At 46.8% G+C, this 24,586-nt stretch overlaps 1 protein-coding gene across 3 annotated transcripts in view; it reads left to right on the forward strand.

Moving 5' to 3' along the window:
* The first annotated feature begins 754 nt into the window (after positions 1-754).
* The window catches only part of SLC37A2 (solute carrier family 37 member 2), a 62,917-nt gene continuing 39,085 nt past the window's right edge, over positions 755-24,586 (forward strand). For 2 of the 3 annotated variants that reach the window (XM_077249520.1, XM_077249522.1), the window contains exons 1-15: positions 768-971; positions 7,289-7,370; positions 7,809-7,899; positions 9,441-9,519; positions 11,589-11,724; positions 11,899-11,975; positions 13,550-13,716; positions 14,268-14,305; positions 14,900-15,058; positions 15,146-15,236; positions 16,220-16,282; positions 19,436-19,521; positions 20,875-20,923; positions 21,001-21,074; positions 21,190-21,268. In XM_077249520.1, the coding sequence (XP_077105635.1) occupies positions 913-971; positions 7,289-7,370; positions 7,809-7,899; positions 9,441-9,519; positions 11,589-11,724; positions 11,899-11,975; positions 13,550-13,716; positions 14,268-14,305; positions 14,900-15,058; positions 15,146-15,236; positions 16,220-16,282; positions 19,436-19,521; positions 20,875-20,923; positions 21,001-21,074; positions 21,190-21,268 (1,330 nt within the window). In that variant the 5' untranslated portion in view covers positions 768-912. Of the gene's footprint in view, positions 972-7,288; positions 7,371-7,808; positions 7,900-9,440; positions 9,520-11,588; positions 11,725-11,898; positions 11,976-13,549; positions 13,717-14,267; positions 14,306-14,899; positions 15,059-15,145; positions 15,237-16,219; positions 16,283-19,435; positions 19,522-20,874; positions 20,924-21,000; positions 21,075-21,189; positions 21,269-24,586 lie in introns of all 3 variants that reach the window. The other variant, XM_077249523.1, reaches the window with a different exon arrangement.

The raw sequence follows: 24,586 nt of genomic DNA on the forward strand, positions 1-24,586 counted from the left end.
GGTACGTATCTGGCTGTGTGGGTACGTATCTGGCTCAATAGGTAGGTATCTGGCTCAGTAGGTACGTATCTGGCTCAGTAGGTAGGTATCTGGCTCAGTAGGTAGGTATCTGGCTCAGTAGGTAGGTATCTGGCTGTGGAGGTAGGTATCTGGCTCAGTAGGTACGTATCTGGCTGTGTAGGTAAGGGGGGGTGGGCGGTGACTGTAATTTCTGGTCAGGGCTAAGTGATTATTTTTCTTGTCTCTTCATCCTTCTTTTTCCCTTTGTTTTGCCACAGTTTCCTGTGCTCAGTTATGTGGTGGAATTTATTTGTATGTGATTGATTACAGTTTTTGTGATGACCTCATGTACTGATTAGGACGTATTTAGTCCGATTGTTGCCGTATACGTTCCCTATACGAGGGATTATGTGACTCTGATTGTAATGTGTTTATAACTGAGTGGCTAGTAGGGCTATGAGCATTGTACTCTGTATTGTGATCTCAGTTTTTCTTGTAGTCCAGGTGCTGGACTTGTTTTCAGTGTTTATAAATTGAGTGTTGTTCAATAACAGTTTGTTTATTTCCTGGTGATCGCTGACTATTATACTATTTTTGTTTAGTTGTGTAGAATCCTCATAACTTGTCACATTGTTACCACGTCCATGTATCATCTCATGTCTCTGGAGTGAATGATGGGGGATCCCTGTGCCAGGCTCCGCCCACTTCAGTCACATGATGGCTGGGATCACTTGCTGAGCACCAATTCTCATTCATTGTGCTGAGGATCTGGGAGGGGAAAGCTCCAGTATATAACAGAGGAGAGCAGCTGAGACGTGATCCTGCATCCAGGAGCCTCTACATCAGTGATCACCCCATTTAACCTCCTCCAGGACCCCCCTAGATCAGAAGGACACTCGCCCTACAGTGACCATGAGATCCCCCCTGGCTCCGGCCATCAGGCTGCTGCAAGCTGTGTCCAGAGACAGCTGGTAAGAGGTCCTGTGTGTACAGCCGGGGGATGGGGTGGGCGACCTCTGCTCTGCTGCTCAGGCCTGTGCATGACCACCCCAGGTCCTGCTGCCATCAGCTCCACAATGGCTTAGACTTTAGTATAAAGTGTGTGGAGGGAGATGTAAAAGAATTGGTTATCCCAATTACTACAGGTCGGCAAGGATGACATAGGGGGGACTCCTATAAAATGTGCTTTGCTTCAGTGCTGGAGGATACACTTCAAAACCCAAAGTACTGGATGGCTGGAATCCACCCGTCGGGTTCCTGTCTTCACTGACAACAGGAGACGATGGGAGGTTGTCAGCAAATCTGGTCTGATATAGATGAAAAATTAAGTATGTGTGGCTGAGTTCAGACAGAAATAATCCTCCACGTGTGCACGGGTAATGCCAGGGGTGACGGCCGCTGCTGCTGAAAACTGACCACAAATCTGCAGCACAATCTGCGTGTGTTACATTTTTTGTGGATTTCCGGCTGATTTCCACCTGTTTTGTTAAATTCACACATTATTGATTTGTGGCAGAAATGTCCACACATGTCCCATTCATTTGCTTGCAGAAATCCCTGCAGTAGCTGCAGAAATAAGCTGTTCGTGTATGGGATGGATGTTCAGCTACAGATATTTCTACCGCGTCTGAGGATGCCATATGTATTTGCAAATCGTGAAAATTGCGCCTGTGCCGCTTCATTTGCAACTGCAGCTTGGTGAAATGGGGGCTTGGATCCTTTTTCTAGTGAAGGTGGGGGTCTCCGTGATCAGACATCTGCATGACATATCTAATATATAAAGCTGAATATGTGTGTATGTTCGGGATTGGCATCTGCACCATCGCAGCTACAACCAAAAAATTTTGCCCAGTCATACGTCTGGACCCCGACAGCATCATAGGCTATGTTATGAGGCGAAATTTTAACCCCGCGCATTCCAATTCACCAAACAATTTTGCCCCTATCTACATAATGGGGAAAAAGTGAAAGGAAAAGTGTTGGAGGCAAATTGACAGCTGCCAGATGTGAACAAGGGGGACTTAAAGAATGAGAGCGATAGCGCCAAAGAGTATATACCGTACAGTTGCTAAGGTGGGGCCCTGACATGGGATACTCACCACACGGGGATATGAACACACACACAAAATGCGCCACACACTACCATGTGCCTGAACACATATACCGCCCTCAGCACACATTTCACCACACATACACCATCCTCGCCACATAAAAGTCGAAACACAAAAGTTGCCACTCAAAACTCTCCACACGCAAAATTCGCCACATGCAAAACTAGCCACACGTGCAAAACTCACCTCATGGAAAACTCGCCACATGCACAAAAGTTGCCTCACACAAAACTTGCACATACTCAAAATGCACCACACATAAATCTCGCCACGCGCAAAACTCGCCATGCGCAAAACTTGCTGCACACAACTTGCTACACTAACCTGCCACATGCAACTCGACAAAAAGTTGCTACACACATGTCGCCACACAAAACTCATCTCACAAAAGTCGCTACATGCATGTCGCCACACGCAACTCAACACACACAACTTGACACATGAAACTCGCCCTAAAACACACACAAGTCTGGTATTATCCTTCAAAATTAAATCTTATTAATAAGCAGACAAACTACAAGAGCAACAAATGTACCATATAGGAAATACGGCAGCTGTCAGTCACATGACCTGTCTATTATGTGTATGTGTGAGCTAATATATACTGCCAGGGGGGAGGGCTTCCTGTTGGCTGGGGATTTATCAGGCTGCCAATAGCAACCAATCACAGCTCAGCTTCTATTTTGCTACAGTTAATTAATCTGAGCTCTGATTGGTTAATATAGGCAACAAAGGACATTCTCAGTATAACAAAGCTTGTGTAAGGTAATAGCATGAATAGCATGTCAGTTAGGGTGTGTTGGTGGCACCTGAAGGAAAAACTAAGAATGTCGTTTATCAAAAGGCTCTCAAAGGGTATGTGCCCACGTTCAGGAAACGATGCGTTTTTGACGCAGCGTTGAGCAGCATGCATAAAAAACGCAGCATCCAGATGTTACAGCATAGTGGAGGGGATTTCATGAAATCCTGTCTCCACTATGCAGTAAAAGACGCATGCGGCACACCCGAGAAAACTCACATGCGGCGCGTCTTTTAAGAACGCAGCATGTCCTTACATAGCAGAAAAAACTCAAGGACAACGCAGGTGACCTGCCAGTGACCTCAGGTGCAGATTTGGTCAGGATTTTACCTGCATAAAATCCTGACCAAATCCTGAAGCAATCCTGAACGTGGACACATACCCAAATAAGTAGTAGACGATTACTTCACATTACTTAGCCAATTTAGTTAAATCTGTGTGGAAAAACTCTGGTTTTGAAATATATGTTGTGAAATGCTTCTATTAGCTTAGTTTTTGCCTTTTAATAATTACATTTCTATCTATTTGTTTTGTGGTTTTTGTGTGCAGAATAAATTTTTGTTAACAAATTCTATTTTGCAAACAGCAGTTATTAGCCCGGGCAAAGCCGGGTAGTACAGCTAGACCTGTATAAGGCCATGTTCACACTTCGCGGTTTTTACCGCGGATCCGCGGCGATTTTGATGCTGCGGGTCCGCAGCAGTTTCCATAGCGTTTACATTAACATGTAAACCCTATGGAAACCGCAGTGCACATGTTGCGGGAAAAACCGCGCAGAAACGCAGCGGTTTACAACCCGCAGCATGTCACTTCTTTGTGCAGAATCGCTGCGATTCTGCACCCATAGGAATGCATTGATCCGCTTACTTCCCGCATGGGGCTGTGCCCACGTTGCGGGAAGTAAGCGGATAATGCGCGGTTGCTACCCGGGGTGGAGGAGAGGAGACTCTCCTCCAGGCCCTGGGAAGCATAAATAGTGTAAAAAAAAAAAAAGAATTAAAATAAAAAATGATGCTATACTCACCTCTCAGCGCTGCCCGCGGCCGTCCCCGGTCTCAGTTGCTGTGCGAACAGGACCTGCGGTGACGTCACGGTCACATGACCGTGATGACGCCGCGGTCACATGACCGTGACGTCACGAAGGTCCTTCTCGGCACAGCATCTTTGGAGCCGGACCGCCGCGTGCAGCGCCGAGGAGATCGCGACGTCAGAGGGTGAGTATAACCAATTTTTATTATTTTTAACATTACTATTGATGCTGCATATTGCTGCATATGCAGCATCAATAGTATAGGCGGAAACCGCGGAACAAACCGCGATAAATCTGCAGGGATAACCGCAGCGGGTTTGCCCTGCAGATTTATCAAATCCGCTGCGGGAGAACCCGCAGAGGTCACACGCAAAGTGTGAACATGGCCTAAAGGTGTAAGGCTATGTGCACACGTAAGAAAAGAGGTGCAGAATTTTCTACACAAAATCTGCATCTCCTGACATAATCCGCAACTGCGTTTTTTATGCGTTTTTTTTTGTGCGTTTTTAGTGCGTTTTTTTTGCAGATTTTATTTCTATAATGGAGGGGTGCAGAAACGCTGCAGAACTGCACAAAAGAAGTGACATGCACTTCTTTGAAATCTGCAGCGTTTCTGCGCAGATTTTTCTGCACCATGTGCACAGCTTTTTTTTTTCACATTGATTTACATTGTACTGTAAATCACAGTGCAGTTCTGCAGCGTTTCTGCTGCAGAAAAATCTGCTGCAGATCTGCACCAATTCTGCACTTATTCTGCATCGTGTGCACATACCCTAAATGTAATTTTATGAGTCACCCCCTTTATATTTAATCTTCTGACCATAAGCTCCCACTACTTACTCTTCCTTCCTACTTCCAGATATTTAACTGACTCCAATAATTGGCGTTGTTTTCTACTCTCGATCATCTTTTTTCAGACCCGTCGTGAATCGGCTTGTTTCGCACATTAATCCTCTTTATTCGCACCTTCAGGATCCACAAGAACTTACAATCTAATATAAATCCAAAGGTCTGTGCAACTAATCACTAAAAGTCACATGGAAATTTTGCTTGCACTACAACTCCCATTATTCTTCATAGGGATCAACTTTCCTTCTATGATAACTTTGCATAATTTGTGATGTGATTTCCAAAGTAAAACCTCTGATTGCTGTGATAGAGCGAGGGTCTGTTATAGTAAATTCCCCCCTGTATTACAGTATCCCATCGCCCTGCGATCCTCAGCCGCCCGGCGTGGAGGACGCCTGGTAATACACAGGATCGCCTTGTCTGCTGGGTCTGTCTCTATTACAACATCTAGAAACTGCAAGACAACATTTATTTCTCCTTTCTGGTATAAAAGCCACAATCCCCGGCCTGTGTCAGCAAAGAGACGCCTCCGCTCTGCGCCTGATAATTGGATTTGGCTTTTTTTTTTTCATTTAGCAAAATGCTGAAAAATTTAAATTATAGGAGCTGCAACAGCGTATAATAGTCTGGAGCCATAGATGCCGGTCATATATGGAGGGAGATGATATAACGCAGAGATCATGGAGGTTTCTTCAATATCTGGCACTTATACAGTGGAAGTACAACACTCTGTAGCCTGCAGTGGCTGATAACAGGGAGTAATAGACTGTATTCAACTGCACAGGAATTACAGAGCAGCCGGTAATATTAGGCAGGATCGGGCTGGGGGTAGATAAGTCTGCTGTATAATTTGGGAAGAGAATTTCTAGGGTGGGGGATATGCCATGTTATCAGTGCGCAGCGGTGACATGTTTTCCCACCATGATGAATCCTTCCTGCTTGTGGTTTGTGCTGCCACATCTGGAGCAGATTTCCCCATTCGTCTCGTGACTCCTCGCTCAGCATCAGAAACAATCTGTCACCTTCATCTAGAATGAGAGTTGTCAAATGTAAAGGGGGACAGGATAATGATACTGATAATCGGGGTACGGGATTATTACTGTGATAATCGAGGTACGGGATAATTACTCTGATAATCAGGTACGGGGGATAATGACGCTGATTATCGGGGTACGGGGGATAATGATGCTGATAATCGGGGTACGGGATAATTACTGTGATAATCGGGGTATGGGATAATGTCGCTGATCGGGGTACGGGATAATTACTGTGATAATTGGGGTACCTGGATAATGACGCTCATAATCCGGGTAGGGGATAATTACTGTGATAATTGGGGTACGGGATGACGCTAATAATCAGGGTACGGGATAATGATTCTGATAATCGGGGTATGGGATGATGACGCTGATTATCGGGGTACAGGATGATGATGCCGACGCTCAGGGAGACATTCACTGACATGCAGGGAGCAGGATGATGACGCTGATAATTGAGGTACGGGATATTGGCACCAATAATATAATTTGTTCAGACTGGCCTACCGCATCAATGCATTAACCTAACTATCCCTGTGTGGCCCATTCAAAATTTTTACCATAACCAGGTTCCTCGCATCATGTTCTCACATGCTTTATGCAGTTAATAGCCCTCTGTGTCTGTACTGCTACATACTTAGGCTGATAACCGTTTCATGTAGCATTACATGAGCACCCGATTCTAACACTATGGCTGGTCCGAACAACGAAAGCAATTGTTGCCATCCGCCTTTGTCTGCCCTATTTCCTCCTAGATTGTAAGCTTGCGAGCAGGGCCCTCTCTCCTCTTGTATCTGGTGATCGGGGCCCTCACTCCTTGTATCTGGCGGTCGGGGCCCTCATTCCTCTTGTATCTGGTGATCGGGGCCCTCACTCCTCCTGTATCTGGTGATCGGGGCCCTCACTCCTCTTGTATCTGGTGATCGGGGCCCTCACTCCTCTTGTATCTGGTGATCGGGGCCCTCACTCCTCTTGTATCTGGTGATCGGGGCCCTCACTCCTCTTGTATCTGGTGATCGGGGCCCTCACTCCACTTGTATCTGGTGATCGGGGCCCTCACTCCACTTGTATCTGGTGATCGGGGCCCTCACTCCTCTTGTATCTGTTTTCATCTGTGTTTATTGTTATGCTGTAATGTCTTTTATTGTCTGTACAAGTCCCCTCTATAATGTAAAGTGCTGCGGAATATGTTGCTGCTATAGAAATAAAATTATTTTTAATCGGGGTACGGGATAACTACTCTGATAATCAGGTTACGGAATAATGACTGGGGGTACTGGATGATGACACGGACACTGGGTGTGGGATGATGACGCCGGCACTCGGGGAGACATTCACTGACATTCAGGGAGCAGGACGATGACACCGACACTTGGGGGGGCGGGATAATGGCACACTGACATTTTGGTGGTGGTTTTGGGAATTTGGGCACTGACACAGTTCCCTTCCTTCTCTCTTCCAGGTATCGGGGGTCCATCATCGTTCTGACGTTCTTATTTTATACCAGTTATCACCTCTCCAGGAAGCCGATCAGTGTGGTGAAGGTGAGAGCTATATGTTCTGTATTGTTTACAGAAAGTTCCCGCTGACTGCGGCTTCTTCCCAGATTACATTGGGCTGTTAATGATCCGCATCCTTCTCTGCTCATGAATTATTTATTCAGTGTCTGCTCCTGTGTACATAGAATAAAGCTCCATATACCGAGGCCACAGAAGGAGAACCCGACCGTAGAAAGCAAATGCCACCCTCGGCCTCTGTCCTCACCTCCGTCAATTATTGGCACTTTCCTGGCATCGTGAAAACGTATTTAATCCTTTCTGAATATTTACTGTTCTCCGGGATGTTCCTGCTAGACAAAAGCGTGAACAAGTCCAGGAGCCCACGGCATATCGCACATATCCAGGCGGCCATGTTGGTCATCACTCGTCTCTCCTGGAGGCGGGCAGCGCTGGTTGTGATTCTCCATTACATTGTGATTTCAGAGTCAACTGCACAGAAACTGCTCAGAGATTCCCAATCCACCCGCAAATATCTCCGAGAATGACACCACGTGGTGCAGCTGGGCGCCGTTCGGTGAGTAAAGCACTGCGATACAGTGTGCATGCTGCTGGGTGGTCAGCTATGGAGGCCATGGATCTGGAGTATCCCCCCATAGAAACCTCTGAACTATGCCGCTATACAGGCTGAAAGCGTGAATCGTTCTCACAGCTGAGTGTTTGTTACAGCTGTATCCAATCTACACGGGCAACAGATCTCCTGTTTATTTTGTTACAAAGTATCGGTGTGGGTAATTTGTATCAGTCTTCAGTCCTGGTTGTTTAGTTGAAGAATGTCAGGATTGGATACATTGTAACAAACCCTTATATTCAAACATTCTATATAGTAATAATTCTATTGACTGACAAGATACGAAGATGGTGAGATATGGAGAGGCGCACTCTGGTTCACTCCTTGGGGCGTTGCAGAAAGTTTACTTTATGTTGTGGCTGATTAGTGGTTAAGGATCTGTGCGCCCCAGGGTGACGACAGGTCGGTGTACATGTGGCAGCACCAGAGATAAATCATGGCTGTATTTTTCTTGGACCCTTTTCTGATCATTAACCTCTGACTCATTAGTGGTTGTTAAACACAGTTATCAGATACAAGGCTCCTGCTCCTGAAGGGTTAATGTATGCCTCAGCCGCACTGGTACCAGTCAGTCCTGCCCTGGGCATCCCATATAACCATGCCCCATGTACTCCACATCGCCCTCTGTGCCCCTGGAGCGGGTGGATGATCGAGAAGAGCAAGGGGAAGACCTCTCCCGAAATCCTCAGTCTCTGTGACTCCTTAGTTCTCTCTGTTTCTGGGTGACCACTATGCTGGGAGGTCTTCCACCCCCGCCGCTGTACATCTGGAGGACCTGCCAGTCGTGTCACAGGGGCCACACTGCTCCGCTTTCTATTTTCGGCACAGGTTTTCGTCTCGCTGCAGTTTTGAGGAAATGTAGCTTATTAGGTGACTTCTGCTCTTCTGTTTCTGACTATTTATAGGAAACTGTTCCATTCTCAAAATATTTTTCACCCTGGAAAAAGAAAGAATCCAGATCCTTCTTCACAGCACATGACCCGCCACTTCTTTCCTCGTGGAAAACCATCTGACAGGAGGCTTTTGTCAGATTTTCCGATTGCTCATAATGATTTCCTTTATCGTTCGGACACCTCGACCCGTATAGATCATTTGCGAGAATGGCAGAGAAGACCCTGCAGGGACCCCGTGGTATATTACAGTAGGGGGGAGACATGGGCTAGTTTCACACATCTGTGCTTCGCGGTCCAAGGACGGACCGGCCGTGGGTCTCTTAACCAGATTCAGACCTGGGAGGCTATGATGACTGGGTCAGAACTTGTACTCGGGCCATTAGACCCCCAAATAAAGACAGCTGCCGTAAATTACTTCCATCCCTGCTTCTTCACTCCTCCAGCGTTCCCTGTGTCAGTTTTCACTGCAGCCCTAACATTACATTCATGAACCAGGTTCTGGATGAGCCAGGCTCTGCCTCGTTGCAGGATGAAAGCTTTATTACTGCGCTCACTATGTATAAATCTGCGCTACATTTTTTCTTCTCTTTTTAGATCAGTCTAATTACAAAGAACTCCTGGGTTCCCTGGATACATCCTTCTTGGTGGCTTACGCCATTGGCATGTTCATCAGGTGAGTGTTCGGTTTAGATAAAGCCGATGGCTCCCGGCCACGCTGGATATAAATACATTAGTGTCACGTAGAGAAACCGCCGCCATCTGTGTGTCACCAACATAATCTAACATCATTTACAAAAGCAACACATGACAAACACAAGAAACTGCAACAAAGTAACAAAAAGTGGCAGAAGAGCCGAGCGAAGCAGATCTGGCCTCCCTCTCCTTCTGAGGGATCGCAGGAACTGACAGTGCCAAGCTGGCACAAGAGACGGCGGCTGCCCGGGGCCAGGGCTGAGCTTAAAGGGCCACTCCAGTCATATAGGAATCACACATGGAAGTTGCAGAGCCTAATGAAATTATTAATGACCCCCAACACTCATTAGCCCCCATCTTACTGCTTCAAGAACATATAATAACTCCCTAAAATACACTTTATATTCACTTTAAAGGGGTTTTCCACTATTGGACAATCCCTTTTATAACAGCCTCGGGAAGCAGCATAAAATAATAGAAACATTTTAATATTTACTACCCTGACCGTTGCCGTTCCCACGCGGTCACATGACCCCTGCGGCATTCAAAGTTTTGACCAAGTAGAAAAATACGCTGTTAATTTGCCCAAACAAAACTGTAAATACTTGACTGCAAGTCATCTGACAGCCGGAGGGGACAGCATTTTCATAAAGGGGGGCAACTATCGGGTAATTATTATTTTACTCGGCTCCCCGTTCTACTAAGAAGGGAATGTGCAATACTAGAAAACTCATGAACTTGTTACACAGCTCTCAAAAGTGAGGATAATGAGGTTACTGTCTCTTTAACTGGTCTCGGGCATCTCCGTACTGATGAGGAATGGACTGAGCATATACAAGTATGTTCTCTATGAAAACAGATTATTGTGCATGTTAGAGCGGAATTCTTCTTTGAAGGATGAATTTATAATAATAACGCGGCTCATTTCTTTGTAAATTACAGCGTTTAGTCAGAAGGTTGATCACAGACAATTCTTTTCTTTAAATCTTTCTCTGAAATCTCTTTAAGTGCTACATAAACAAATTAAATCCATGTTTGGCTCCAATTATTGACCTTTCAAAGTAGGAAATTTGAGCTGCTGCAAAAACATGTTCTGATATGAGTGGTCAATAGAGTGTAAAAAGTCTCTAATAGCACTAGTATCAGAATGGAGAGAATCACTGCTACTATATATGTAAGAATACTACTATAATACTGCTATGTACAAGAATATAACTCCTATAATATTGCTCCGATATACAAGAATATACTATAATACTGCTCCTATGTACATGAATATAACTACTATAATACTGCCCCTATGTACAAGAATATAACTACTATAATACTGCCCCTATATACAAGAATATGACTACTATAATACTGCCCCTATATACAAGAATATGACTACTATAATACTGCTCCCTATATACAAGAATATAACTACTATAATACTGCTCCTATATACAAGAATATAACTACTATAATACTGCTCCTATATACAAGAATATAACTACTATAATACTGCTCATATGTACAAGAATATACGGTACCTACTATAATACTGCCCCTATATACAAGAATATGACTACTATAATACTGCCCCTATGTACAAGAATATATCTACTATAATACTGCCCCCTATATACAAGAATATAACTACTATAATACTGCTCCTATACACAAGAATATAACTACTATAATACTGTTCCTATGTACAAGAATATAACTACCATAATACTGCCCATATGTACAAGAATATACCTACTATAATACTGCCCCCTATGTACAACAATATAACTACTATAATACTGCTCCTATGTACAAGAACATAACTACTATAATACTGTCCCCCATGTACAAGAACATAACTATAATACTGCTTTTATGTGCAACAATATAACTACTATAATACTGCCCCTATGTACAAGAATATAACTACTATAATACTGCTCCTATGTACAAGAATATAACTACTATAATACTGTCCTTATGTACAAGAATATAACCACCATAATGCTGCTCCTTGATATCTCTGTGCTTTATGTATTATTTCTTTTTTCTTTGCAGTGGTATTTTCGGCGAGCGTCTCCCCTTGCGCTATTACTTGTCTGGCGGTATGGTGATCTCTGGGGTGTTCACTGCCTTTATGGGTCTGGGCTATTACTGGAACATTCATGCCCTCTGGTACTATATTCTCTTTCAGGTACGGGTGTACATCTTGTTTAATGTATGGTTGTGCACTTTAAAGCATGGCATAATATAAAACAGTGTTCTGCAGCTATTTCTCTCTGTTATCTGTTTTGCTCCTTGCTCTGTTGTTTTTGCAGTCACATGTACATCTGTAGTCAGTGACCTTTTGTCTATAATTTTTCTACAGATATTAAATGGATTGGCGCAGACGACGGGGTGGCCGTCAGTTGTCGCCTGCATGGGAAATTGGTTTGGTAAAGGAAAGTGAGTAACTATTTATTTACTAGATGGTGGCCCGATTCTAACGCATCGGGTATTCTAGAATATGCATGTCCACGTAGTATATTGCCCAGTGACGTAGTATATTGCCCAGTGACGTAGTATATTGCCCAGTGACGTAGTATATTGCCCAGTGACGTAGTATATTGCCCAGTGACGTAGTATATTGCCCAGTGACGTAGTATATTGCCCAGTGACGTAGTATACAGCACAGAGCCACGTAGTATATTGCCCAGTTACGTAGTATATAGCACAGAGCCACGTAGTATATTGCCCAGTGACGTAGTATACAGCACAGAGCCACGTAGTATATAGCACAGAGCCACGTAGTATATTGCCCAGCCACGTATGTCACAGGTTAAAAAATAAACATATACTCACCTTCCGAGGGGCCCCTTGTAGTTCTGTCGCCTGTGTTCGGTTCAGGCGGCAGCTTCCGGTCCGAGGGTGTGATGACGTTGCCGTCACATGACTGTGACGTCATGGCAGGTCCTTCTCGCGCAGGCGCGCAGGGCCTGTGATGACGTCACGGTCACATGACCGTGATGTCATGGCAGGTCCTTGTCGCACACCAACCTTAGCACTGGAACCTGCCGCTTGCATGGACCGGTCACCGGCGCGTCGGAAGGTGATTATATAATGATTTGTTATTTTTTTTAAATTATTTTTAACATTAGATGTTTTTACTTTTGAGGCTGCATAGGCAGCCTCAATAGTAAAAACTTGGTCACACAGGGTTAATAGCCGCAGTAACGGAGTGAGTTACCGCGGCATAACGCGGTCCGTTACCGCTGGCATTAACCCTGTGTGAGCGTGACTGCGGGGAGTATGGAGCGGGCGCCGGACAGTGACTGCAGCGGAGTAGGGAGGGACTAATCGGACTGTGCCCGTCGCTGATTGGTCGCGGCAGCCATGACAGGCAGCTAGCGAGACCAATCAGCGAATGAATATCCGTGACGGAAGTTGCCGACAGGAATACGGAAGTACCCCTTAGACAAATATATATATATATATATATATATATATATATATATATATATATATATATATATATATATATATATATCTATATATATATATATATATCTATATATATATATATATCTATATATATATATATATCTATATATATATATATATCTATATATATATATATATCTATATATATATATATATATATATATATATATATCAAAAAGCATAAAGCATGAACGGCACTAGGTATAACGTAGCGGGTGGTGTAACCGCAGCCTGAGGATTCCACTGCAGGACTCCTATAGCACATATATAGTCAGCAATGTTAGGGTGGTGCTCAGCAAAAAAAAAGCAGTGGATAAATATCAAAGAAGAAAAGAGAAAATGCGGCACTCACCCTGATGAATTGCAAATTAAAGTCCTTTATTCATCATAACTTGACAACGGACATAGCAAGGAGAGGTGGCTGGGAGAGATCAGCGGTGCGGGGAGAGAGAACAGGACTACGATCGTTTTGCGCTTGTGCGCTTCCACGGGTCCAGCCCCTCAGCCAACTACAACCCTCATCATCTGTCTTGTTACAGGAGAGGATTCATCATGGGAATCTGGAACTCTCACACAGCTGTGGGGAATATACTGGGGTCTCTCATTGCAGGGGCGTTCGTCTCCACCGCCTGGGGTCTCTCTTTCATCGTGCCCGGAATCATCATCGGATCGTTCGGAGTAATCTGCTTCTTTTTCCTGATCGAATGTAAGTCCCTGAAATGCCGCCCTCTAGTGTGGATGTACATGTACTGCAGACTGGGTTGTCCTGGATCACCTGTTTTATGTGGGCTCTGTGATCGGGGGTCAGTAGCCTCATTGCGTTCTTTATAGGTTAGGGCTTCATTATTCTGCACAAGGGTTATTATCCTGTGAATGAACCATCTGCACACGCAGGATATTTTACAGCACATCAGGGCCGGCTGCGGAAGAAGTGAAACTCCCATAACCCCGCAGACCTATTATAAGAAGTCTCTATACTAAGTGAGTCACTTCTTTGTACATTCAGGTCAGTTCCCCCACAAAGGCCCAGTGCTTTAAGGCAATATTCATATCATTCACGACTTTTCGGTCGGTCAGATCCCTGGGGTATTGTAGGGGATCACCTGTTACCAAAAATGGAGGGCTCTACATGGAGCCTCTTTCTCCGGAGATCTGCTGGTGACCATGAAATCCGCTGGGCCGGTCCTAACCGTGATTCACCTTCTGTATAAATCGCCGGAAGTCCATCTGAAACCATGCTCCATCTTACCTCCACAGATCCAGAAGATGTCGGCTGCACTCCCCCTGATCAGACAGTAAGTTCTTCACATTCACCACCAGGAGAAATATTAATATTGGACTGCTATGACGTCATCACTTGTCTGCTGAAAGTAGTGACATCATCACTCGGAGAAGGGGGGGAGTGGGCAGGAAATTATCACTCGGGGGGGGGGGGAGGGGAGAAGGGCACCTGTGACTTCATCACTCGGGGAGCAGCTGTGACGCCATCAATTGGGGAGCAGCTGTGACTTCATCACTCGGGGAGCAGCTGTGATGCCATCAATTGGGGAGCAGCTGTGACTTCATCACTTGGGGAGCAGCTGTGACGTCATCACTCGGGGAGTAGCTGTGACGTCATCACTCGGGGAGTAGCTGTGACGTCATCACTCGGGGAGTAGCTGTGACGTCATCACTCGGGGAGCAGCTGTGACGTCATCACTCGGGGAGTAGCTGTGACGTCATTGCTCGTGTCTGCTGTTTAGGTGGGGGAATAGGATTAATTGACAAGTCCAATGTAAATCAGATACAAAACTAAAGCGCACTCTACATCTGATGATGGATATATACTGTATATCAATTTTTTTTATTTGTTTTTGATCATTTATTGGTCACTATAACGTTAATTCCAGGAAGGAGCGAATGGCGAGCTGGAGAATGACCAAGGGATGAACAGCAGCACAGAGAACATCTATAAGTCTCAGGCCGCTGACCTGGAGGAGTCCGCAGGTCCACAGGAGCCGGTGGAGCACCCTCGGCCCATTAGCTTTTGGGGGGCCCTGAGGATCCCGGTATTCTGGATTTGGGGGCTGTAACATTGCGTGGCACACGTGCTGCGCGTTCTCTGTGTGACGCCGGTGTATTTCTGCTCCCCGCAGGGTGTGGTGGAGTTCTCGCTGTGTCTGCTGTTTTCCAAGTTGGTCAGTTACACATTCCTGTACTGGCTGCCGCTCTACATCTCCAACGTGGGTAAGAGGACGCCGGGGCGAGTTTTGAGAAGTGATGCGTACCGACAATCATTGATGATGCCAGTATTGTGCTCAATCTGATACTGGTGACCGGTGCGGACGATTAGTCAGAGCCAGACTGGTTGTCCGTTAGTTATAGAACGTTTTTTTTCTAGAACAGTTGAGCTTTGTATACAGAAGTCCCAATCGGCCCCTTTAAGGTGCATAAATGAATAATGGGGAGACCGTGGAATTAGCGGGTAACCGCATCACAATCCGCCCCTCCCCCGCTCCGCTCACCGAGCTCCATGTGTTGACTTTTCACCTTGTGCTGTTTGTGTGTGTGACATCACTGGGGCTGCAGCTGATTATCTGCATAGTTCCATGGAACTAGAGAGAGGTTGCAAATATTTGCACACCCTCATGACATGTATGAACAGAGGAGGCCGAGTCCTGCCAGCAAGGTAAATGCTGTGGTAGTAAGAACATCAATCAAGTGCGTACAGGAAACCCATCATCTGCCTGTTACTGATAACTCCCAGCATGATGGAGGTTGTGATTACTCCTAAGGTCAGTCCCTGTCGTCAGAGCTCACAATCTAATCTCCCAATGTAGTGCTGATATTTGGGCCATAGACCAGGAATCTGCAACTGTGGCCACTTCAGCTGTAACTACAACTACCAGCATTTCCTGTCAGCCAGAGGTGAGGGCACGTTTGGAGTTGTAGTTTCTCAAAATTGGGGTTGCTGATCCCTGTCCTAGATCTTGAAGAATAATTTTTTATAATTAGAAACATTTTGGTAGAATTTGCGCCAACATTCGGCCACTTTTTTTTTTTTTTTTAAGATTTTATGCTCATTAGGCCACACCCAATTGTAAAACTTAATACATCTGGTACAAATCTTCACTTCAAAGAAAGAATTTTGGTGCATGAAGCTTGATAAATCCCCCTCCCCATATGGGCATTCTGTATCCAGTTGTATCAGTGCCGTCTATTTCTTGCAGCTCACTTCGATCCCAAGAAGGCGGGAGACATGTCCACGCTGTTTGATGCCGGTGGCATTCTGGGTAAGTGGTGCCCCCTGGTCACGTGCCCCTCTCAATAATGTCAGGTTGTCATTCTGTCCTACCTCCTGTGAGGGATCCACTGCATCACTGCAACCCAGCGGGGGAAAAGAGGGGTCTGGAAAGTGGGGGAGGGGAGCGGAGAGGTATGAGCAGAAGGGTCAAATGGGTCTCAAAGGAAGGAGGGTAGAACTGCCCGATCAGCCAGTTATCTCATTATTGCCCCTTTGGCCCCTTCTCTTGCTACTGCCCCCTCGGCCCCTTCTCTTGCTACTGCCCCCTCGGCCCCTTCTCTTGCTACTGCCCCCTCGGCCCCTTCTCTTGCTACTGCCCCCTTGGCCCCTCCTCTCGCACTGCCCCACCTGCCCATTCTCTCGCTACTGCCCCCTCGGCCAGTTCTCTCATTATTGCCCCCCCCTCGGCCAGTTCTCTCATTATTGCCCCCCCCTCGGCCAGTTCTCTCATTATTGCCCACTTGGCCAGTTCTCTCATTATTGCCCACTCGACCAGTTCTCTTATTATTGCCCCCTCAGCCCCTTCTCTCACTACTGCCCCCTTTTCTCATTACTGCCCCTTCTCTCATTAATGCCCCCTCTCACTACTGCCCCCTTTTCTCATTACTGTCTGTTCGCTCATTACTTCCCCCTCAGCCCCTTCTCTCTTTACTGCCTCCTCGGCCCCTTCTCTCTTTACTGCCCCCTCGGCCCCTTCTCTCTTTACCAGTCCCTTCTCTCTTTACCGCCCCTCAGCCTCTTCTCTCATTACCACCCCCTCGGCCCCTTCTCTTTTTACAGGCCCCTTCTCTCATTACCGCCCCTTCGGTCTCTTCTCTTTTTTACTGCCCCCTTGGCCCCTTCTTTCATTACCGCCCACTCGGCCCCTTCTCTCATTACCGCCCCCTCGGCCTCTTCTCTTTTTTACTGTCCCCTCTGCCCCTTCTCTCATTACAGCCCCCTCGGCCTCTTCTCTTTTTTACTGTCCCCTCTGCCCCTTCTCTCATTACAGCCCCCTCGACCCCTTCTCTCTTTACTGCACTCTCGGCCCCTTCTCTCTTTACTGCACTCTCGGCCCCTTCTCTCTTTACCCGCACCCTCAGCCTCTTCTCTCTTTACTGCACCCTCGGCCTCTTCTCTCTTTACCGCCCCTTCTCTCTTTACTGCCCCCTCGGCCTCTTCTTTCTTGACCCCCCCCCCGGCCCCTTCTCTCTTTACTGCCCCCTCGGCCTCTTCTCTCTTTACTGCTGCTTCTCTCTTTACTGCCCCCTCAGCCCCTTCTCTCTTTACTGCCCCCTCGGCCCCTTCTCTCTTTACTGCCCCCTCGGCCTCTTCTCTCTTTACCGCCCCTTCTCTCTTTACTGCCCCCTCGGCCTCTTCTTTCTTGACCCCCCCCCCCCGGCCCCTTCTCTCTTTACTGCCCCCTCGGCCTCTTCTCCCTTTACTGCCGCTTCTCTCTTTACTGCCCCCTCGGCCCCTTCTCTCTTTACTGCCCCCTCGGCCTCTTCTCTCTTTACCGCCCCTTCTCTCTTTACTGCCCCCTCGGCCTCTTCTTTCTTGACCCCCCACCCCCCCCCCCCGGCCCCTTTTCTCTTTACTGCCCCCTCGGCCTCTTCTCTCTTTACTGCCGCTTCTCTCTTTACTGCCCCCTCGGCCCCTTCTCTCTTTACTGCCCCCTCGGCCTCTTCTCTCTTTACTGCCCCCTCGGCCTCTTCTCTCTTTACTGCCCCCTCGGCCCCTTCTCTCTTTACTGCCGCCTCGGCCTCTTCTCTCTTTACTGCACCCTCGGCCCCTTCTCTCTTTACCGGCCCCTTCTTTCTTGACCGCCCCCTCGGCCCCTTATCTCATTACAGCCCCCTGCAGTGACCTCGGCTTAAGGTACCTTCACACGAAGCGACGCTGCAGCGATAGCGACAACTATGCCGATCGCTGCAGCGTCGCTGTTTGATCGCTGGGGAGCTGTCACACAGACCGCTCTCCAGCGACCAACGATGCCGAGGTCCCCGGGTAACCAGGGTAAACATCGGGTTGCTAAGCGCAGGGCCGCGCTTAGTAACCCGATGTTTACCCTGGTTACCAGCGTAAAAGTAAAAAAAACAAACAGTACATGCTCACCTGCGCGTCCCCCAGCATCTGCTTCCTGACACTGACTGAGCTCCGGCCCTAACAGCACAGCGGTGACGTCACCGCTGTGCTTTCACTTTCACTTTAGGGCCGGAGCTCAGTCAGTGTCAGGAAGCAGACGCTGGGGGACGTGCAGGTGAGCATGTACTGTTTGTTTTTTTTACTTTTACGCTGGTAACCAGGGTAAACATCGGGTTACTAAGCGCGGCCCTGCGCTTAGCAACCCGATGTTTACCCTGGTTACCAGTGTAAAACATCGCTGGTATCGTTGCTTTTGCTTTCAAACACAACGATACACGGCGATCGGACGACCAAATAAAGTTCTGGACTTTATTCAGCGACCAGCGACATCACAGCAGGATCCTGATCGCTGCTGCGTGTCAAACGAAACGATATCGCTAGCCAGGACGCTGCAACGTCACGGATCGCTAGCAATAACGTTTCGTGTGAAGGTACCTTTACACTACATTGTTGCCTCACCTTTGTTTCACCTTTACCTGAGCTTGTGGTTTGTGTGGCTGATGGGGATGTCTCTCTCCTTTCCTCTGTAATCACAGGTATTTGCCCCCGTCTTTTCCTGGTCTAGGTGTTGCAGGCGGCGTGCTCTTGGCAGGAGATGGAGCCTCCGCAGAGTCACTGGATCAGGGCTGAGGTGTTTGTGGTGTAGCTGGGGATTTCACAAGAAGCGCTCCGCTCCTCGCCGGCACCTGTGTCTCCTCTGTAGTTATTTGTTCTGTAAACCTCGTGCTCTACAAGATCCCGGGGAACAAAATGAGATCTTTTGCTGCATAGATGGACAGCATCTCCACATTCTGGGACCCTCGTGGCTCAGCAGGATCTTCCCCCTTCCCAGCCTCTACTTGTTCTGTATATGACTGTAGCTATAGATCCACGGGGGCCACCAAGTGTGAAGGTGGGAGACGTCCTCCTCCTCTCATGTAAGGCTATATGGAATCTGATACATAATACATGGAGGATTCTGGAGCGAGAGCTCGTATTACTCTTTCTACTATTTTCAGACTTTGTTTCTCTCTTCCAGGTGGAATCTTGGCTGGAGCGATATCTGATTATACCGGAGGGCAAGCGATCACCTGCTCCATTATGCTGATCCTAACGGCCCCAATGGTGAGTGGTCAGTGCAGAGACCCGTGCAGGACCCCGCTGTGTACTGCAGCATCTATACCCCCCACCGGGTTGTCCTAATGTGCCCAAAACCCCCGCATCTCTCCCTGTATAGAAAGATCTCTCCAGTCACAGGAGTAAAGGTACCTTCACACTGACCAACTTTCCAACGATAACGATAGTGATCCGTGACGTTGCAGTGTCCTGGATAGCGATATCGTTGTGTTTGACACGCAGCAGCGATGTGGATCCTGCTGTGATATCGTTGGTCGGAGCTTAAAGTCCAGAACTTTATTTGGTCGTCAGATTGGCGTGTATCGTTGTGTTTGACAGCAAAAGCAACGATGCCAGCAATGTTTTACAATGGTAACCAGGGTAAATATCGGGTTACTAAGCGCAGGGCCGCGCTTAGTAACCCGATATTTACCCTGGTTACCATTGTAAAAGTAAAAAAAAAACACTACATACTCACCCTCTGATGTCTGTCACGTCCCCCGGCGTCCGCGCTGCTGCTCAGAGCTTCCTGCACTGAATGTGTCAGTGCCGGCCGGAAAGCAAAGCACAGCGGTGACGTCACCGCTCTGCTTTAGGGCCGGCGCTTACACAGTGCAGGGAAGCGGACGCCGGGGGACCCGACAGACACCGGAATGTAAGTGTAGTGTTTTTTTTTTTTTTTTTTTACATTTACACTGGTAACCAGGGTAAACATCGAGTTACTAAGCGCGGCCCTGCGGTATAACCTGGGCATCTCCTGTATATAATTATACATGTACAGCTGGTATAACCTGGGAACCTCCTGTATATAATTATATATGTACAGCCGGTATAACCCAGGCATCTTTTGTATATAATTATATATGTACAGCTGGTATAACCCGGGCATCTCCTGTATATAATTATATATGTACAGCCGGTATAACCTGGGCATCTCCTGTATAGAATTATATATGTACAGCTGGTATAACCCGGGCATCTCCTGTATATAATTATATATGTACAGCCGGTATAACCTGGGCATCTCCTGTATAGAATTATATATGTACAGCCGGTATAACCTGGGCATCTCCTGTATAGAATTATATATGTATAGCCGGTATAACCCGGGCATCTCCTGTATATAATTATATATGTACAGCCGGTATAACCCGGGCATCTCCTGTATATAATTATATATGTACAGCCGGTATAACCCGGGCATCTCCTGTATATAATTACATATGTACAGCTGGTATAACCTGGGCATCTCCTGTATATAATTATATATGTACAGATGGTATAACCTGGGCATCTCCTGTATATAATTACACATGTAGAGCTGGTATAACCTGGGCATCTCCTGTATAATCTTTCTTTTAGTTGTTCATCTACAATCAGTTTGGGCAGACAGACGTGTCGACCACAGTCGGTAAGTTTTGTGTCGCTGTCTTCTATCTCTGCTTGCTGTCTACACTCGGTGTTACATCTCGGCGTGTCTCTCGGCAGCGATGCTCATCATATGCGGCGTGTTGGTAAATGGGCCTTATTCTCTGATCACCACCGCGGTGTCTGCAGATCTGGTGAGTTCCTGCGAGCAGTATTTACACCAGAGCTGTGCTCTCGTCTGTGCCGTGTGATTGCGGCCAGAGCTGGCGGATGCATATGTGATGTTCAGTCTCCTGATCTTACTTGCAGGGAACACACGAGTCTTTACATGGAAACGCCAAGGCGCTTGCCACCGTCACCGCCATCATTGACGGATCGGGGTCCATAGGTCAGTGCTAGGTCCATGACCGTAATATTACATTGTATTACATTATGCTGTCAAATTCAAGAGTTTCTGCAGCCCAAGCTTGGCATTAAAAACGTGTTTTTTTTGCAGCAGTTTTTTCTTTTAGGTACTTTTTTGGTTGAAGATTACCTGGGTTTTGTCCACAGTACATATTTAAAAAGTAAATTATTCAAGAAAAATGCAGCAAAAATACTGCAAAATTCAGCAAAACATCTGCTGCTTTTTTTGTAGTATTCTCATTGCTTTGGGTGAAAAAACGCTGAAAGAACTGATTACTGCAAATTTCAAAAACACTGTAGCTCTTAAATGCAGTCAGGAGAAAAGAAAAGCCCTATCAGGTCTAAGGAAGTGGACAATCTGGGTCACGGCTTCAGAGTCCCTGAGGACGAGTGGACCAGATGATGTCACCCCCTGTACAGGGAGAGTTAGGGACAGGTCCAAGGAGGGTGAAGCCGCAACTGCCAGAGCCAAAGGGACGACTGGAGTTAGAACACAGAGAGAACGGCAGACGGAGGGAGGACGGAACTAGTGAAGTGACTAGAATGGCGGAGGCACTGGACAGATGGAGGCAGCAAAGACTGGGTTCTGACCGGTAAGATGCTAGCACTCGACAGATGGAGACAACGGAGACTCTGGACTGGCAGGGTACGGCAGGAACACAGGACTGGCAAGATATGGCAGGAACGCACAGTTGGCAGGAGACGGCAGGACTGTGTTCCCGACGGGCGCCGCCATATTGGAGGCGGAGCCGCCGGGTCACGACCTCCCAGAAGCCCCAGCGACGAAAGGAGCACATCTGCGCATGCGCGAAGCACAGAATGGACGAGCGCCGGAAAAGCTGGAAGACAGAGAGCAGGAGGGAGCGCGCCGGACGTACAGGTGAGTATGAGAAAGCGGCGTAACAGTACCCCCTCTCTTACCCCCCCTCTCTTTAAAACTGGAAAGGAATTTTTTCAAGATTGTTGGAGCCTTGATGTTCTCTAGGGGTTCCCAGGATCTCTCTTCGGGACCAAAGCCTTTCCAATCAATTAAGTAGTAAGTCTTACCCTTAACAATTTTCCTAGCAAGAATATCCTTAACCTCAAAAGTAGCATTGGAAGAAATAGGTAAATGAGAATGCGACGGAGCAGAATGAAAATGATTAAAAATTGCGGGTTTGAGGAGTGAAACATGAAAAGAGTTAGGAATACGTGGAGGGCAACTTCAACTTGTAAGCTACATCATTAATTTGGCTAGAAACCTCAAAGGACCGATGTAACGTGGACCTAATTTTTGAGAGGGAATCTTGAGTCTAATGTAGCGAGAGGATAACCAGACCTTGTCACCCGGACGATACGGAGGAACATCTAAACGCTTTTTATCAGCATACTTTTTCATTCTGTAATTCGCCCTCTGAAGCGCCTCCTGCCAAATTTTGGAGAATTCCACAGACAAGGAATCCGCCGCCGGTACACCTGAGGTGGGGGAATCAGGGAGAGGAATGCCGGGATGTTGCCCAAAAACAATAAAAAAAAGGAGATTTAGACGGAGATAAGATGTGAGAATTTGATTTACACGCTCCACTTGTCGGTTAGACAGGGGATGGTATGCAGAAGAAAAATTTAACGATACCTTCATAAGTCCACAAAGAGCCCTCCAGAAACGAGAAGTAAACTGAACTCCACGGTCGGACACGATATGCTGAGGGAATCCATGAAGCCGAAATACTTGACGAAGAAAGACCTTTGCTAGCTCAGGAGCAGAAGGTAAACCAGGTAGAGAGATGAAGTGAGCCATTTTGGAAAATCTATCTACCACCACCAAAATTACAGTGCAATTAGAAGATTTCGGCAAATCGGTGATGAAATCCATTGCAATATGACTCCAGGGAACCGAGGGCACAGGAAGTGGATGCAGAGGTCCAGAAGGAAGCTGTCAAGGAACTTTGTTTCTAGCACATGAAGAACAAGAGGCAACGAAGTCCAGGACATCTTGGCGAAGTGAAGGCCACTAGTAATGGCGAGAAATCAGGGTGAGAGTTTTCTTGCCTCCAACATGACCAGCGAACCGGGAAGAATTACCCCAACGTAAAACTTTCAGTTTGTCACGATTAGATACAAAGGTCTTTCCCGGGGGTGTAGTGATCACCTTCAGAGGAGCCAACGAAACAATCTTAGCAGGATCAAGAATATGCACTGGTCTCTCCACTTCATCCTGAGATTGAAAAGATCTTGACAGAGCGTCAGCTTTAATGTTCTTATTCCCGGGTCGGAAATGTAACTCAAAGTCGAAACGTCCCAAAAATAAAGACCACCTGGCTTGTCGGGGGTTAAGCCTCTGGGCGGACTGGACATAGGACAGATTCTTGTGATCTGTAAAAATAACGAAAGGATGTACAGCCCCTTCTAGGAGGTACCGCCACTCCTCTAGGGCCAGTTTTATGGCCAGTAATTCCTTGTCACCTATGGAATAGTTTTGCTCCGGAGGAGAGAAAGCTTTAGTGAAAAACCCACAGGTGACTAATCGACCAGAGTTAGACCTCTGGAGTAGGACTGCTCCAGCTCCAATAGAGGATGCATCAACTTCAAGGATAAACGGTTTGTTGGAATCAGGTCGATGGAGTACTGGTGCTGAAGCAAACTCTTGCTTTAGAGTTTGGAAAGCAGCTTCGGCCTCTGAAGGACAGAGATTAGAGTTTGCTCCCTTGTGGATCAGAGCAGAGATTGGTTTGGTCAAAGAAGAGAAATGAGGGATAAACTGTCTATAATAGTTGGCAAAGCCAAGGAATCGCTGAATAGCCTTCTCTCCCGAAGGACGTGGCCAATTTAGAACGGCCGACACTTTCTCAGGATCCATTTTTAGACCATCTTCAGAGACAATATAACCCAGGAAAGGTACCAATGACTGTTCGAAGACACATTTCTCAATCTTCGCGAAGAGATGATTCTGTCTTAAACGTAGTAGGACTTGACGAACATCACGCCGATGAGTGGATAAATCTGGAGAAAAGATGAGGATGTCATCCAAGTAGACCACGACACTGGTATAGAGGCGATCACGAAAGATATAGTTGACGAACTCTTGGAACACCGCAGGAGCATTACAAAGTCCAAAAGGCATTACCAAATACTCGTAGTGACTGTCCCGAGTGTTGAATGCGGTTTTCCACTCGTCCCCCGCACGGATACGGATCAAGTTGTAGGCTCCCCGGAGGTCTAGCTTTGTAAAAATTTGTGCACCCCTCAGGCGGTCAAAGAGTTCTGAAATAAGAGGCAATGGGTATTTATTCTTCACAGTGATGTTATTTAACCCTCTGTAGTC

The sequence above is a fragment of the Ranitomeya variabilis genome, chromosome 4, assembly GCF_051348905.1.
Source record: "Ranitomeya variabilis isolate aRanVar5 chromosome 4, aRanVar5.hap1, whole genome shotgun sequence".
In the NCBI taxonomy this organism is placed as follows: Eukaryota; Metazoa; Chordata; class Amphibia; order Anura; family Dendrobatidae; genus Ranitomeya; species Ranitomeya variabilis.